The sequence below is a fragment of the Synchiropus splendidus genome, chromosome 13 (genome assembly GCF_027744825.2).
Source record: "Synchiropus splendidus isolate RoL2022-P1 chromosome 13, RoL_Sspl_1.0, whole genome shotgun sequence".
Classification (NCBI taxonomy): Eukaryota; Metazoa; Chordata; class Actinopteri; order Syngnathiformes; family Callionymidae; genus Synchiropus; species Synchiropus splendidus.
Genome location: NC_071346.1, coordinates 970249 through 986197, shown reverse-complemented (window position 1 = coordinate 986197; position 15949 = coordinate 970249). Strand labels below are relative to the sequence as shown.

At 54.7% G+C, this 15949-nt stretch overlaps 2 protein-coding genes across 7 annotated transcripts in view; one reads left to right on the top strand and one right to left on the bottom strand.

Moving 5' to 3' along the window:
* pth1r (parathyroid hormone 1 receptor) overlaps positions 1–3119 on the top strand; it is a 42475-nt gene extending 39356 nt beyond the window's left edge. For all 3 annotated transcript variants that reach the window (XM_053882332.1, XM_053882331.1, XM_053882330.1), the window contains 5 exons: positions 96–162; positions 234–328; positions 388–529; positions 637–678; positions 739–3119. In XM_053882332.1, the coding sequence (XP_053738307.1) occupies positions 96–162; positions 234–328; positions 388–529; positions 637–678; positions 739–1101 (709 nt within the window). In that variant the 3' untranslated portion in view covers positions 1102–3119. The remainder of the gene's footprint in view (positions 1–95; positions 163–233; positions 329–387; positions 530–636; positions 679–738) is intronic.
* tmie (transmembrane inner ear) lies at positions 2576–14717 on the bottom strand. 4 transcript variants are annotated; one of them, XM_053882334.1, is made up of 5 exons: positions 11651–12779; positions 11445–11562; positions 11109–11258; positions 10297–10367; positions 2576–3457 (listed from the first exon to the last, which is right to left on the bottom strand). In XM_053882334.1, exons 2-5 carry the CDS (start codon positions 11486–11488, stop codon positions 3222–3224), a joined length of 501 nt encoding a protein of 166 aa, XP_053738309.1. In that variant the 5' UTR covers positions 11489–11562; positions 11651–12779; the 3' UTR covers positions 2576–3221. The 4 variants fall into 4 exon arrangements, with proteins under 4 accessions (XP_053738309.1, XP_053738310.1, XP_053738308.1 ...); XM_053882335.1 differs by having other exon boundaries at positions 11949–12779; XM_053882336.1 differs by lacking the exon at positions 11651–12779 and adding an exon at positions 14443–14717 and having other exon boundaries at positions 3296–3457.
* Positions 14718–15949: the final 1232 nt, after the last annotated feature.

Genomic DNA, 15949 nt, shown 5'->3' with positions numbered 1-15949 from the left:
GACTGGCGTTGGAGGGTTGCCTGTGGGCGGCACCGGTGCAGGTGTCGCTGCGACCCCTGGGCTGCGGCTCATCCCTGCTCGCTGCTGCTCCACAGGTGCTGGGACTTAAGTGCCGGGAACTTGAAGTGGATCTACCAGGTGCCCATCCTGACGGCGGTGGTGGTGAGTGCCGCCGCGGGCTCCAGGATGGCGCCGCACCTGTCCTCACCGCCCCCCCGCCTCTGTCTCTGCAGGTCAATTTCATCTTGTTCCTCAACATCATCCGAGTTCTGGCCACTAAACTGCGCGAGACCAACGCCGGGAGGTGCGACACGCGGCAGCAGTACCGGTGAGTCCGTCCGTGGCTCCGCCCCCTGTCCTCGCGCTTCACGCCTGTCCTCTCCTCAGGAAACTGCTCAAGTCCACGCTGGTGCTGATGCCGCTGTTCGGCGTGCACTACATCATATTTAACGCCATGCCGTACACGGAAGTGTCCGGGATTCCCTGGCAGATCCAGATGCACTACGAGATGCTCTTCAACTCCTTCCAGGTGAAGCTGCTGGAGCTTTCCGTTTCGTGGATTTTTTTTTGCTCTGTTCATTTTTACTGTTCACCTTCTGTCCATCAAGCAACTCTGATTTCCTCCCTCCTCTGCAGGGTTTCCTCGTCGCCATCATTTACTGCTTTTGCAACGGAGAGGTAAGAAGCTCCGCCTCAGTCCCTCCAGAACCCGTCCGACCCGCTGTGTTCCCGGTGCAGGTGCAGGCTGAGATCAAGAAGTCCTGGAACCGCCGGACCCTGGCGCTGGACTTCAAGAGGAAAGCTCGCAGCGGCAGCAACACCTACAGCTACGGCCCCATGGTGTCGCACACCAGCGTCACCAACGTGACCGCCAGGGGCGCGCTGTCCCTCCACCTGACCACCAGGTTGGGCCCGGTGCCGGTCAACGGCCACCGGAACCTTCCCGGCTACGTGAAGAACGGGTCCGTGTCGGAAAACTCGGCGCCGTCGACGGCTCAGGAGCTTCCGGTGCCGGAGGAGCAGCAGCCCGCTCCGATCCGACCCGGGGAGGACGAGAAACCGTCACCGGTGGTGGAGGAGGAGCGTGAGACGGTCATGTGACCCGCTGGTCTGCATGAAGGATGCCGGCGCTGCCAACACTGTCGGAGGACGACGATGAGTCATGTGACCTGGTGCGGCGCATCCTCTGGTTCCGTTCAGGAGCATCCGGAGCTGGAAATGAAAAAGTGACGCCATGTTTTTAAACAAGACAAATTCCGGCCTTTCTGTGACAAGAAATGTGTAAATAATAATTTAATCATTCTGCTGTTTATAATTCAAAAGAATATAAATAATAAATATGAGTTGTACCGTTCCAGGAGAAAAATTGTCTAAAGTAATAAAACACAATATTTGTGAGGATATAATGTATTATATTATATGATATATACAGCTGGTTGCATGTTGCTTATTCCTCTGAACTTATTTTCAAGTTATTTTTTAGCACTTAAGTCATGGATTATCTGTGACTAAGCAGCCTTTTTATTAATTTATTTTTTCGTATCTTTTTATTTGGATAAAAGTCAGCAACTGAAAGTCCTACATTTCTTCCACAGAAGTCACGCATGTCACTTCTTCTCTGAAAGTTCTGCCAGTGTTTCCCAACGGAAGCTTCCATTCATGCGTCACACCACAGTTCATGAAGGACTTTTGTCCGACATGGCTTTTTCATGTCCAGCTCTGATGGATGCGCGAGTTGCTCGGCGCTCAGCGCCCCCTCTGGTGGCGCCCCCTCTGCTGCAGCGAATGTGTGGATAACAAAAGACACAGACTGCAGCTGTCCACTGCCACTTGTGCTGGCGAGCGAGCGAGCGGCCGGCGGAGCAGCCTTACGCCGCGTGGCGCTGGGGTCACGTCCCCGGGCCTCGGGGTGCGGTTCCCACCACCCATCCTCTGCGATGTGAAAGGGACGGGACTCAGGTAGACGACGTGATCGGCGTCACACCGAACTGTTTGTTTTGGCAAATGTTTGTTGCCAACCAAACCCCTTTGCTTCATAGCAAATGGATCCAGCGTGCTGCTGCTCTACCGTGTAAATACGAGTCACAATGTTTACAAGAGTTCTGAGCTAATGTATATAATGTGTCCGAAACATGTAAATATCCCTCTGCTGCAGTGCTGTGCTGACACACTGACAGACTTGATCCTCCATGATGGAGGTCACCAGCAAGTCATTTTGCCCTCGTGTCGCCCCAAACTGGCTCATGAAGCCCGGACGGTGTTTTAGGTTGAAATGTACCATGTTATTTTGTGGACTGAAAGGTGGGAAGTTTGAGTCTGAAGCCAAACATTGGTAGCAGGGGGCGGAGCCTGAGCAGCTCAGCCATCTGGACGGGACTCAGATTAGAACACAACATGCTGGAGTAACCTCTGTCGGCCCCCAGAAGCACCTTCTGAGGAGAGAAGTCTGGGCCTCTGACCTCCAAGTGCTGCCCCCACGACCTGCCCTGCAGCTGGGCGGAGGGCGTTCCTGACGTTCCTAGCACCATGGTCACCGTATCCTGGGTGACTTCCGAGCAGCTTAGTGACATCGTGAGTGCAAACAACTGTACAGATTCTTGATTTTCTGTTGGTGAGTTCCGTGGAGCAGATCAGTGTGTCCTTCAACGCGTGGTGCAGTGTGGATGACGTCACAGCAACACCAGGGGACCCTTCCGTGCTTTGATGTTTGTTTGTTTACACCATATCTGGAAAAGTGTCTGCTCCTTCGTAGCTTCTCATGAAAGACAATGAAGAGCTGTTTTATATGTTTTATAAATAAAAAAAATGGAACTCATAGGCCCCGGGAGTCACATGGTGCAGGCGAGTGTGGTTGGGCCGGACGGCTGTCCAGGGTGTCCCCTGCAGACCCGTGGCAGGAGGGCTGTCCAGGGAGGTGACCTGCGGCGGGGTCCCGGGCCCCTCCACTGCTGTTGTCTGTTGTTGTCATCTGAGCCGTGTAAGAGCTGGAGGCGCCGCCTGCTGTTGGTCACACTGACCACCGTCCGACGCCTCTCGTGGATTCATTCATTGATCTGCCGCCAGAGTGTGGAGCAGTGGCGCCACTTCTTCGTGTCTGTTGTCCGTCTGGTCCGTTGTGAATAAACAGTGTTGGGTGTACACCTCCACCTCTGCGTCCGTCTCTTCTTATAACCCTGGCGACCTAGAAAGGGCTGCTCTGGGGCAGTGTGTGTGAGTCACAGTTATTTAGCCGCCTTCTTCGCGCCTCCTTTCTCCGCAGGCTTCCGTCCCTTCCCCTCGCCGCTGGCCGCCGCCTTCTCGCCCTTCTCGCCCTTCTTCTTCCCGGCTGCCTCCTTCTCCTCTCCTTTCCCTTCTTTGCCGGCACCTCTGCCCTCCTTCTTGCCCTCCTTGCTCTTCTTCTCTCCGTCCACCTTCCCCGCCACGGTGGTCACCTCCTCCTGCTCCTCGGCTTTGGCAGCTGCAGGGGGACACAGGTGAAAGGCATCACTCATAATTGGGCCGGGAATCGACCCGGTGTGTGAAGTAGGCCGCACGTAATGAAGCCACATCTGTCTCCATTGTTGCAATCAGCGCGCTCTGTTTATTCGCTTAATGGCCTTGTTTTTGACGGAGAGGTGGGAAACAGAAAACCTCTCCTCCACTGCAGAGTGCTGCTGTTAAAGGAAGATGGGATGGGAAGATCTATCTATCTCTCTATATATCTAGCTATCTCTCTCTCTATCTATCTATCTATCCACCTATCTATCTATCTATCTATCATCCATCCATCCATCATCCATCTATCTACCTATCTATCTATCTACCATCTATCTATCTATCTATCATCTATCTATCTATCTATCATCTATCTATCTATCTATCATCTATCTATCTATCTATCTATCTATCTATCATCTATCTATCTATCTATCTTGATTTGTCAGTGATTTAAATAATAATTCCACTTTTCTTCTCTGTCAAAATGATGACTATACACCTACACACATCTGTATATTACAATTTTAAATGAGTAAAAACCTTTTTTTTAATTCATTTATGTCACGTTCTGCACTCTGTGCTCTTATTCGTTGTGTGTTTTGTGTGCTTTTATTTTGTTAACCCCCTGTAGTTTCCTTTTCCTTTGTCCCATCCAGCTTCATGGCAGCGCAGCTGGATCTCATCCCGTCATCAGCTCCTGTGGACATCACCTCACAAGCTCCAGATTGCTGGCTGGGTCACTTCTTAGACTATTACGACAGAACCATCTAGTCAAATTCTGACCCAGCAGTGGTTGCAGATTTGCAGAGGGCTTTCAGGGCTCCAGGATCTCTACTCTCGAGAGAGCAGCTGCAGCGCGTCTCTTCCGTCCTTGACCATCTACCTGTACCTGCCGTTGAACCTGGCGCCTCCACACCAGCTTCAACAGCGGGCTCTGCGGCTGATCCAGCAGTCCTGCAGCCGCCTGGCGCGAACCGACCATCCCCACGCCGGAGGTTTATTCGGGTAAGCCAGGCTTTTGCAAAAAAATTTTTTTCTGGTTCTGGTTTTTGATTTTCAGCCGTCCCACTTCCAGACGGATCGAGCCAAAATGGCTTCCTGCATTAACCAGCCAGTGGGCCGTTTCCCTATGGGAGTCCGACTGTCCGCTCCTCCAGAGTTTCAAGGACTTCTCCTTGGAAATGCGGTGAGTTTTTGATGCTCCGTTTAAAAACGGACCCAGCGCTTGATTAATATTTCTCAAGACTCGCCAAATGAATCCGTCTCTGAGTCTCTGAGTATTCTGTATCTCAGTATCTCTGAGTGTTCCGTATAGCAGCGGCTGAGGCTGGCTGGAAGGAGCCTGCTCTCATGTCCGCCTTCTGTAATGGCTTGGCTAGCGTCATCCAAGACCAACTCTCCCTCCGTGATGAGCCTAACTCCCTGGAGGAACTAATCTTACTGTCTGTCCGCAGAGACAACCGCATGAGAGAGCTTTCCCTGCGGAGACGGTCCACTTCACATTTGGTGTTTCCAGTCCCGTTCTCCCCACCTGAACCTCCGATAGACCTCCATAAACCTGCTGTTCTTCCTGTTCCTGAGCCTCCAGGAGATCTCCCTGAACCCATGCAGGTGGGGAGGACGAGACTAACACCAGAAGTACGTCAACTCGCGGCCTTTGTCTATACTGTGGTGCAGCTGGTCACTTCCTGAGAAGTACGTCTGAGTACGTCCAAAGAACCCTCGCTCTCCTCCTGTGACGACTACTCAGATCGGTGTCATTTCTCTTTCTCGGCACAAGAAGCAGCAGTGCTCTTCCCCTGGACTCTCATCTGAACCTGTGAAACCCATGTAGTTTAATAGAACCCGTCTCTCCCCTGAAGTGCGTCAATACAGGTTAGCTCAGGGCCTATGCTTGTACTGTGGTGTGGCTGCCCATGTTCTTGGGACTTGTCCTACATGTCCCAAGACCCCTCGTTCTCTTCTGGTGGCTCAGGCCCGGGTTGGACTCACCGTGCTCTCTCTGGGCAATGGATAGCGGTGCTCTTCCTCAGGTCTCTCACCGACACAGCAGACTCCAAAGTGGTTTCCGGTCAGGCTACCAAGGTACTTTCCAGAACGCCGTCCAAGCCAGACCCGTCAGGAGTCCCTTCCGAGACCCAGAACCCCGATTTCCAGTCCGAGCCACCACGCCCAAGATTGCTATCAAGGCCGCCTCCCCAGGACCACAGCTTGCTGTCCAAGTCGCAGCAGCCAAGCTTTTTCAGTTACTCCAATGAGCCTCCTCCTCCCCTGTTTGGACCTCATCAGGATGCGGCAGGATTGTTATGGAGGTGTCACTCAGAGACTGACTCCAGGCCAAGACTCAAAGGTCTCACTGAAACTGTCAAGCACATCCAGCAGCTCTGATGCTCTTCTGCTAAGCCCTGAACAACATGGTCGTGGTGTGGGAAGCAGGGAGTCGTCTCAGCAGAGGGCGAGTCTCAAAAAAAGTTTTTGCCTCAAAGCTGGAGGGTCCCGCCTGCAACACCTTTGCCACCCTTTTTCACAACCCGACTCTCCAGACTTTGGTTTGGACTCATCCAAGAGGCTAACCACACCGAACCCTCATCACTGTGGGTTGGGATCCCAGTGAGGTCAGCAGCTCCAGAAGTGACCAGCATCCTGTTGTCAACAACGCTCCGCTGCGATCAATGCTCTCAGCAAAGCCCTGTCAGTCTTCACCACTCACTGAAGCTGCAGGAGCACAAGTCAACAGTCGCCCACTGATCCTGCAGGGTATTTCAGGAGCACGTCTCGCCGTCATTCCGCGCCATTTCACGCTGGAAACCAAGCGGCAGAGCTCCACACCCGTCAGGAGAAAGGTCCCCCGCTGCACTGGAGCGGCGCAGCTGCCTCCGCCGTCATGTGACGGTGGACGAGTGTCAAGGACGAGCTCCATCGTCCACCCGTCGTCCTTCAGCTCACCGCTGCCGCTCATTCACCAGTCGTGATGAAAGGACCTATACACGCCCGAGTCCATTCATCGATCCCCTCTGAAAGCCACCAGCAAAAAGCTGGTCCTCATCTGTCGTCTCTTTCATCCCCTTCGATCCGCGGTTCCTTGCAGCCATTAATGAGGCGGTAATCACCTGTCGATGGATCTCAAGGCCTCCGGCATCCCTCCGGTCGTGACGTCCCTGCCTCCATCTTCATACTCATCCTTTCATCTGGTCAGAGCGAGGGGTCCGGAGGAGTCCGGCTCTGCTGGCCTGCTCCAGAGATGGAGGTCGACCCGGTGAAACTGGACCTCTGGGACTGCATATTAGGGGTGCACATCTATCGGACTGGCAGTCCTGTCGCCACAAAACACAGGTTTCCTCTCACAGCCGGGTTTGTTCTCACAGGGAGCCGAACATGAGCCACAGTGGAACACTCCACCAGCACAAGTCCCCGACCTTCACGCCGCACAAAATGTCAGCGGCTCAGCTCAGATAAACTCCCAACAATTCCTGAGGGCGCCGTGAGTTTCTGTGGCATTTACACGCGAGACGCCGCCGCAGTCCGGCGCGTTTGTCCAGCTCACGGCCTGAGGGGGAGGAGACCAGCAAGCGAAGGTGACCCCCAGCTGAGGGGGAGCTGCAGTGGCTGCAACACTGAGCTCTGACTCTCCCAACCAGTCAGCACTCGGTCAGCTCCCGACACAGCCGGAGAAGAAGTGAAGCCCACACGGATGCTGGGCCCCGTGATGGGCCCCTGAGGAGCAATGCTGACCTTCACTGAGACTTGGCTACGGAGCGAGGAGGAGTCCCGTCCATGATTCTCTCCACGCACAGCTGAAGCTGGGTGGCCAGTGAGATCCCACTGGATCACCAGGGGCGGCAGATGCTCGACTTCTGTCTTCATCAAGTGAGGAAACAGAAGGACACAACGGGGAAAAGGACTAATCTTGTCCTTTTGAATCAGTGAAACTGCAATTGGAATAATGGAGAAATGGATGCAAAAAGACAGAATCAAGTTCAAGTGAGCTCAAATAAAAAAAAAAAAAATTTAGCTCGACATGAAAAGGAGCGAAATCATACTGAATTGAAAAATATATATGTTTGATTTCAAAAATGCTCTTAAAAGTATCGGCACAGTGAGATCTGGCTCCATGGGCTGGAGATGAAGAGCGGCTCAGAGCGGTGCCAGCTTCTACCCGCTGGTCTCTGGTGTGACGTCCACCCGGCTCTAATGAGCGGCTGGCTGCCAGCAGCGCCTCCCGAGGACGGAGGCAGGGGGTCCCGCGCCAGCCATGCTAGCTCTGGCGAAACAAGGAATTCACTGCCACAGAATGATTCGCTTGACGGTCCTCGCAGAAGCTGTGGAAGCTGAACCCCGTTTGAAAAGCAGCCGCCCTGGATATGTGAGGCCTTCATGGTTCTGCTGGTTCTGAGGAGGAAGAGAGACCAGCAGCGGGTGGTGAGCTCGGTGACCCAGCACAGCCACAGGTTCGCCCACGCTCACACACGCAGGCGGATCAATGGTCTGCAGGTGTCAGGTTGAGCCATGCACAGGCTACTGAGAGGAAATCAGTGTTCCCCACTGGGATAACTGCTGAGCAGCCCACGTCTCCCTGCCACAGAGGAGGTCGTGGGTCGACACCGGGCAACTCTCCTGGGACACATCATCCTTCTGTCCCACGGATGAGCACACTGGAGCCTCATTACGACCAGCCTTTGTCCCACCCGACATGTAGCAGCTCCGTCTCGTCCACACCAGCGTCTCACCACCTTCATCCTCCAACACCAACGCATCCTCTTTTGACAAGAGCCTGGGTGGGAAGACCTGCTGTGGAGCTCAGATGACAGATGGGAACAAGCAACAGCGGGGCCCCGGGGGAGCAGCTCGGTGGCGTGGTCAGGACTGCAGACTGGCCCGTCCTCCTCATCGGCACGTTTCACCAGAGGCAGCCAAGTCTCCACCCAGCTTCCACAAATGACGTGCACATGCCGTCGCTCCCGCCACGCGACATGACACTCACCAACAGATGCATATTTACATCTGCATCACTCATTATGGCGGTTCATGCATGGCAGCACGGGCCTCGGCCGCTCGTGACTCCAGCGATTCGCTGGGCCGTAACACTCATCAGCGCACATCAAGTCAAGCCGCCGTGACCACCTTCCAAATGAGTGACATTTCTCCGCCCCCTAGTGGGCCGTTTCAGTGCTGCAGCAGGAAGCACTCTGGCCCTTCAGGGTGTCGCCGTCACACCCTCGAACCCTGGCTGGTTACTGCCTCTGGGCGGTCATGTGACCTTCTGCACGTCCCTGTCCGTCTCATCTCAGTGAGACTCATGAGACAAATGTTCTTCTCCCTGTGAAACCACAGCTTTCCAGTCAACACCCATCCGTATCTGTCAGATCAGGTGGAGGATGACGGCCACATCAGAGAGCGACGCTGAAGGTCTTCACCTGTCCGGCCCCAGACCTGGCACCACTCAGAGCATGGAGAGATGTTCGCTGGATCTACTCTGGGCCACATGTGGGCCAAGTATGAGTCCCGCTCCAGATCCACGCCCGATACCCATCTGGCGGCTCCGTCCTGGATCCAGTGCGGAGGCACATAGCGTGTGTGAGGACTTGATCCAGCTGTGATCTGGGTGTGTTGCGTTGCGAGCCAGAATTCAGACAGAATCAAGAGAGGCAGGCAGTGTTTACTGAGGCCAGCACAGGTCACACATGAGGCAAAACTAGCACAGTTGTCTTGGATGACTTTTGTGTGGAACTAGAACGACACGTCTTTGAACTCGACGGTTCCATTTCCCTGGATATGATGCCGAGTGACCACGACAGTGAAGGCGTCGGACGGGACCGAGTCACTTAGCTGCAGGAGATTTCTGGCCTCAAGCCTGAAGCCGTTTCTCCCCCTCAACACTGGCGCTTGGTGAGAGGTGATTCATGCTTTACTCACGCCACGCGCCATTGGCTGCCATGCCGTGTTTGGTGTCCTGTGTAGCCAGTGTTGGAGCCTGCCACCTCTGCATCGGCGCTGGTCTTAATTGGTTTGGTGAACCAACGGAGAAATAAGGGGCGGAGCCAAAGCTGGCTTTTATCTCTGTCGACGCTAACGTTAGCCTGGGCGCTAGCCCATTGTTAAGATGAAACAACAACACACTCATTGCTGCTGTGCTGTCAGACACGGCCGACCCTTCAGGTCACTGACCTGTGACACGAGGAGAAAGTAAACACACGGAAGAGCCGCCCTCCTCACTAACTCATAACTCCCTGTCGTGCCATTGTTTTTACGTAACGCTGCTGCGGATCTGTCCAGCTCCGGAGCCTCGGTTTGAAGGGATCCTTTCACGTGATGGACGGCGAGGGCCCTCAGTCTCAGGAGACACGATTGGGACCCACTACACGCACACGTGACGCGTGTTAGGCTGAGAACTGAGACAGGCCTGGATGCTCCGGCACTTCAATGGCAGCTCGGTTTCCTGAACCTTTGAATTCCTTCTTGAAAGTAGCCGGTCGGTGGCACCTGTGCGTGTAGCACAACACTCAGATATCTAACATCCATCATGGACTTGCTATCGAGGACACATCAAAGCCAAGCTTTGGCCCCCGGTGGCCCAGTGAGGAACGGCATGACGCAGCAAACCGTTGCATTTCCTCTGGATTTGTGTGGTTAAACGCAAGAGTGGCACTGGACTTCAGTCTGGCGGTTTAATACTTGCTCAAGCACTTATAAACAGGAGGTTATTTCTGGCCGGCAGGGAGCGAGGGTGATAATCTGAGACTCAGATTATCGTCTTGGACGGGATGAAAGGGAAGGCAAGTGGCACAGAAGTCAGCCGGTCTCAGACAGCGCGCCCCCCACCTCCTCCACCACCGCTGACGGCTGAGCGTCGCTCTGAGTTTGGACCTGCTCTGAGACCGTCTGGAAAGAGGCTGGAGAAAGAGAAGGAAGACACGCACAGAGAGAGGGAGAGAGGGAGGAGAGAGGAGTTAGGAGCAGGGAGGTCAGAGGCAGGACCGCGTCTGAAGCCGCGTGTGGAGAGACACAGCAGGGACAGTTTCATGGAGCCATGAGATGGAGAGGAAACACAGGTGTCCAGATAGCTCACGACAGCGCCACACACAGGCTTGGCGTGTGAACTGCGCCCGGCGCTCTGTAGTGTGGGAGACACCAGACACTGTCGCCAAACGTCCAAACTACAGAGGTCCAGTTGTGGCTCTAGAATTTTGGGCCCAGTTCTCTGTGGGTCAAAACCCTGTTGAGGAAGGAGGACGAGGAGCACTCTCCCGAGTCACTGCAGCCTCGTGTGCACAGGAACACACACACCGAGTGCTTGTCAGAAACGGGGCCAAAACTTGTCACTTGGACTCAACGGGATCGGGGACTTCTCCCCCGGGACCCACTGCTCTGGTGCTTCAGAGACACAAACTGTCCCCTGCTGCCTTGAAATACTGACTGGAGAGCCAGTCCGACCCACCCACCACGGTCAGAAACCAAGTCAATACATCGAGTCAATGTAAGAGAAATATGACCACTAAACAAGTCCATAAAAGCAGAGGGAAGTCGACAAGTCGACATCATGACACTCTGAGGAGGGACGGTGGTGACGGTCCTACGTCTGTCTGGAGGACGAGATGAAGGGGTGAAGAGATGGAGGGGTGAACAGTACTCACAGCCCGGGATCTCGGTCAGCTCGTTCAGAGGAGGAACCGTCTCCAGCGTGTTGGCGTACTTCTTCGCCGCCTGCCGCTGAGCGTGACGCGCCTCGATCTCCTTCTTCGTTCGAGGAATCCGGCACTTGAAGATGCAACAGAGGGTGATGACTGCGGGAGAGACAGGGGCGAGAGAGGAATCACAGGCGGGACAGAAGGAGGCTTGACGGGCCACATGACTTCCTCAGCAGTGCCTCCGTCCCAATACAACTTCAAGTTTGATGTCACCTGAGGCGCTGCTGCCCAACCAGCCGAAGTTCTGGGTTCGGCAGGAAGTAGACTGCAGCCGACACTCACCTACGGCCAGAGCGAAAACAGCGAATATCCCGATGACCTGCCATAACCTCAGTCCCCAGAAGACCACGGTTTCTGAGGTGACCGGGTCGGGCTTCTTGGGCGGCTCGGTGGGAAGGAGCTGGGGAGAGAAGGCGCGGCGTCAATTACACCCTTGTTATTGTTCTCATTGATGACCCAGCGAATTCCCAAGTTAACTGGGTCCCCACATTGATCAGGGAGCAAAGGTCACGCGTTCACATCCCATGATGATGTGTGGGCACTGAGCTGATGCCCCATAAATCCCTTCAGATGGAAAAATGAAGATCAACACACGATCGGACGATGGAACGTCAAGTTCTCTTTTTCCTTAAACGTAGAATCTGTTCTGTCAGTCGAACAGAATCAATAAAGCTTCGATGTTCAGAGCTGACTCAGCACTGACTTCAGGTGACTCAGCAAAAATGAACCTTCTTCTTTTTCCCTCAGAAACCAAGGAACGACGTCCTCATTGGGAGTCTGAGAGACCTGATCCGCTGCTCCACAGTTCCCAGGCTGCTCCAGGTCACAGTGAGTCGGCGCTCCTTTGATCCGACTCTGCGCTTGGTTCTGTTTCCAAACTCCATCAGGTCACATGACCTCGGCGGTCCACAGCCAGCAGAGGGCTTCATCAGGTGTCAATAGTACGAGCGACGGCATCGCTCCTCCCACCCGTCGTCCTCCAAATCAGCTTCCATGGGATCGATGGTGTCGCACAGAAGAAAGGCCTCTGAAAGCGCCGACACACACACAAATGAGATTGTCTGGGATCAATGCGCTCCACTATTGACCACCTGCCAGTCATGGTTAGCGCCGCACTCTTCCCGCCAACGTGGATGACGTCAGCGCCGATCATTTTGTCGACTTTAGGCTCAAATGTCATGAGAGGAGGGAGGCTTGGGCTGATGGGTGAGTGGCACCTGATCAGATGAAGAATCCAGGCTCTGACAGCTCATCTGTTGCCAGGTGGAAACGCTCCCCTCCACTTGCCTCCGGCACCCGAATAAGGCGCCAGACCCCAGAGGCGACCTCTGCACTCTGACGCTGAGCCGTAGTTGAGAGGTCACCCACTCTGAGATCTTCTGCTGGACACCAGTCTTTCAGTCCAGGACGCTTCCTTTCTGAGGCTGAAGCTACTTCCACTCTCTCTCTCTCTCCTGCCGCCACCTGGGCAGGACCTGGACCACCCACAGAGTGTGGTCGGCCCAAAACAAGGCGACGAAACAAGTCTCTTTCAAATGAAGGTCCGATGAAAACAGTGTGAAGGAAGCAGATTATTCTGATCATGTGCAGACGCAGACCTGCTCTTCTAATCCTCACATCTTGTCACGGCTAAATGAAGCTCATCATCATCATCCTCACCCCGATATAAACCCCCCCGCCCCCACACACGCCTCCCAGGCTGATCGCTTATTAACATTGTGTCGGGAACGAGAGAGTGAATAAACAACATCACAAGACAGACGATCGCCAGGTTTGTGGGAGGAAATCGGAGTGTCAGGGGTTGCCAAACAAACCAGCTCCCCCCCCCGGCTTGTGCCAGCTCTGGCCGGGGGCTGCGTTGGGTTGAGGCAGAGGCAGTGCTGAGCGTGAGGCGACAGCAGGCTCTCTGTTGTCGGGGCAGCAGCCATCTCTGGTTACGTAACAGTCGCAGCTGTCTTAATGAGCATCTTTAGGAAGGTTCCTCGACAACAACTCTGGCTTAAAGTGATTATGAGCGCCCAGTCTTCTGGCGGGAGGGGAGCGTCATGTGATGGGATTAGCCGCTGTAAGCCTCCAACTTTCATTTTGGTGGAACAGACAGGCGGCACAGTGACGTCGACACTGAGTTTCTTCCAGCTGCCGCTCAGTTCCCGTCTCCTCCTCTGGGTCAAGGTTTCACAATCTCAAATCGTCCGACTCCAGTGGGCTGAAGAACCGAAGGACGCTCCTTCTTCACTCGCGGTGTCTCTGTGACCCTTGGCCCTTTAAATGGGGCGTGCTCGATCAGAGTCGGGCCAAACCGAGTGAACCCTGCGTTTAGAAGGAAGTGTGTCCAGCGGTCCAGATCGCATGACTTGGCAGGCCAGATTTGGCCCCTGGGCCTTGAGTTGGACCTCCTCTGAACTGCTCCCCTTGACTCCTTCACTCCACCCACCTCCCCATACAGTCTGACTCACACTCGCGGAGAGTTAGGAGTCAGCAGCTGAGCGGCCTGATAGTTTGAGCCGTGGGAAGAAAGCAGAGTGTCTGGAGGAAAAGACACAGCTTCAGCTTGAGGCGGAACCTACAACCGTCAGGAGCCTTTGCTCTGTGAGGCTGCAGCACGGTCCACTTCCTCACCGTGCTGCATTCAAGTGACCGACAATGTTGGAGTCCAGGCCTGTGGCTCCAGAGCTGCATGCGCCTCTTCACCAAATCAGCCGCGCTGCTGGGATGATCGTTTATCCAGGAAGTACATGCGGAAAGAGTCAGCGCCATTCCCTCAAAATATTATTTGAAGAATGGCGTTTAACTTTGAAACATAAGCAACAGACCCTCCACTAAAGGTCTGGCCTGTGTTTCACCTGTGACTCACTGTGGATGGAGGTGAAGTCCGTGAAGAGGAGAGGCTCCAGTCTGCAGCGTGGCTCACACACACACAGAGCGGGGCCACGTTATTGGTGGCAACATAGAGGAGTCAAGTCAATGGTGCCCACAATTCTATCTACGCCGCTTGATATTTCCAGGAGGATCAGGGTGAAATGGAGGAATAAACACATGCGGAAGAGACGTACGTACGACACGCAACCTGGTGACACACAGGGATGAGCTTGAACCGCTACACTGAGTCAGGTGAGCAGCTGCTCAGGTGAAGCCTCAGTAGAACTCTGCTCAGCAACACAGTAGAACACCGTGGCTCTGAGCCTGGAGTCCCAGTCGGGGGACCTGACTCTTGATCTGTGGCTACGGTGTCAGGGCAAAGTCAAGCGGCGGCGGCGGCGACAGCAGCAGACCGTCCTACCTCAGGATCAGGGATCTGGGAGACGACGCAGCAGCGAGGCAGCAGAAGGACTCCCCAGCAGCAGCAGCACAGCAGCAGCTGCCGCGGACACGCCGCCATCCTGCTGTCCACCCACTGGACAGACCAAGGGAGCAGCCGCCGGCGCAGCCTGCTGCTCCACAATGGCGGGAGCTGGCCCTGCAGGGTCCTTAATTAATTAATAGCCTGGTGTGCTTTACAGCCTGCCTCTGCCCCGGGGGGGAGGGGCGCTTCTGTAACCATGAGCTGGGCCTGGGCCCGACACTGACTCACTCATCCGTTTTATGACGTTACCACCCTCCCTGCTGCTGATGCAGGGCGCAGACAGGAGCAGTCGAGCTTCGTAATAGGAGCAGTCGAGCTGCGCAGACAGGAGCAGTCGAGCTACGTAATAGGAGCAGTCGAGCTGCGCAGACAGGAGCAGTCGAGCTACGTAATAGGAGCAGTCGAGCTGCGCAGACAGGAGCAGTCGAGCTTCGTAATAGGAGCAGTCGAGCTGCGCAGACAGGAGCAGTCGAGTTACGTAGTAGGAGCAGTTGAGCTGCGCAGACAGGAGCAGTCGAGCTGCGCAGACAGGAGCAGTCGAGCTTTGTAATAGGAGCAGTCGAGCTGCGCAGACAGGAGCAGTCGAGCTGCGCAGACAGGAGCAGTAACGTTGCGCAGACAGGAGCAGTCAAGCTCCATAGACAGGAGCAGTCGAGCTCCGAAGACAGGAGCAGTCAAGCTCCATAGTAGGAGCAGTTGAGCTCCACACAAAGGAGTAGTCGAGCCGCGCAGACAGTAGTAGTTAAGCTCCGTAGATGGTACATTTGAGCTCCGCAGACAGGAGCAGTCAAGCTTTGTAATCGGAGCAGTCGAGCTGCGCAGGCAGGAGCAGTCGAGCTACGTAATAGGAGCAGTCAAGCTGCGCAGACAGGAGCAGTTGAGCTCCATAGTAGGAGCAGTTGAGCTCCGCACAAAGGAGCAGTCGAGCAGCGCAGACAGGAGCAGTCGAGTCTATCTGAGCAGTCGAATCTGAGTCAGCATTAGGGGGTGCTAAAACAAAAACATTTGAAGCTGCTTCAGTTGAAGACTGCTTCAACTGTTGCAGTGCATATGGGACTGGCAGCGTCGCTGCTATGAATCCTATTCCTTCGTCTAAACTCAACTTCTGGGAGGAAACAACTCTGTTCTGTTCTGTTCCGACTGAGACCTACTTTCACTTGTGGCCCCAACCCCGCTGACAACATGGAGTTCCACAGGAGACGAACAGTAAATCATGGAGTTCTCTCTCACGCCAGACCGACGACACTCCAAGATTCTGTGGCAGAAGAGACGGTGTCCCGCCCTCACGGTCTCCAGAGTCCACGGAAGAGGGGCAGTCGTGCAGGTGGTTGGAAGGTCGAGCTGTCAGCAGGTCATTACGGCTCCGTTCAGCACACGACCACCACTTTCCTTCAGAGGACCCGACCTGCTGATCAGCATCAGGGCCGCCATATGTTTAACAATC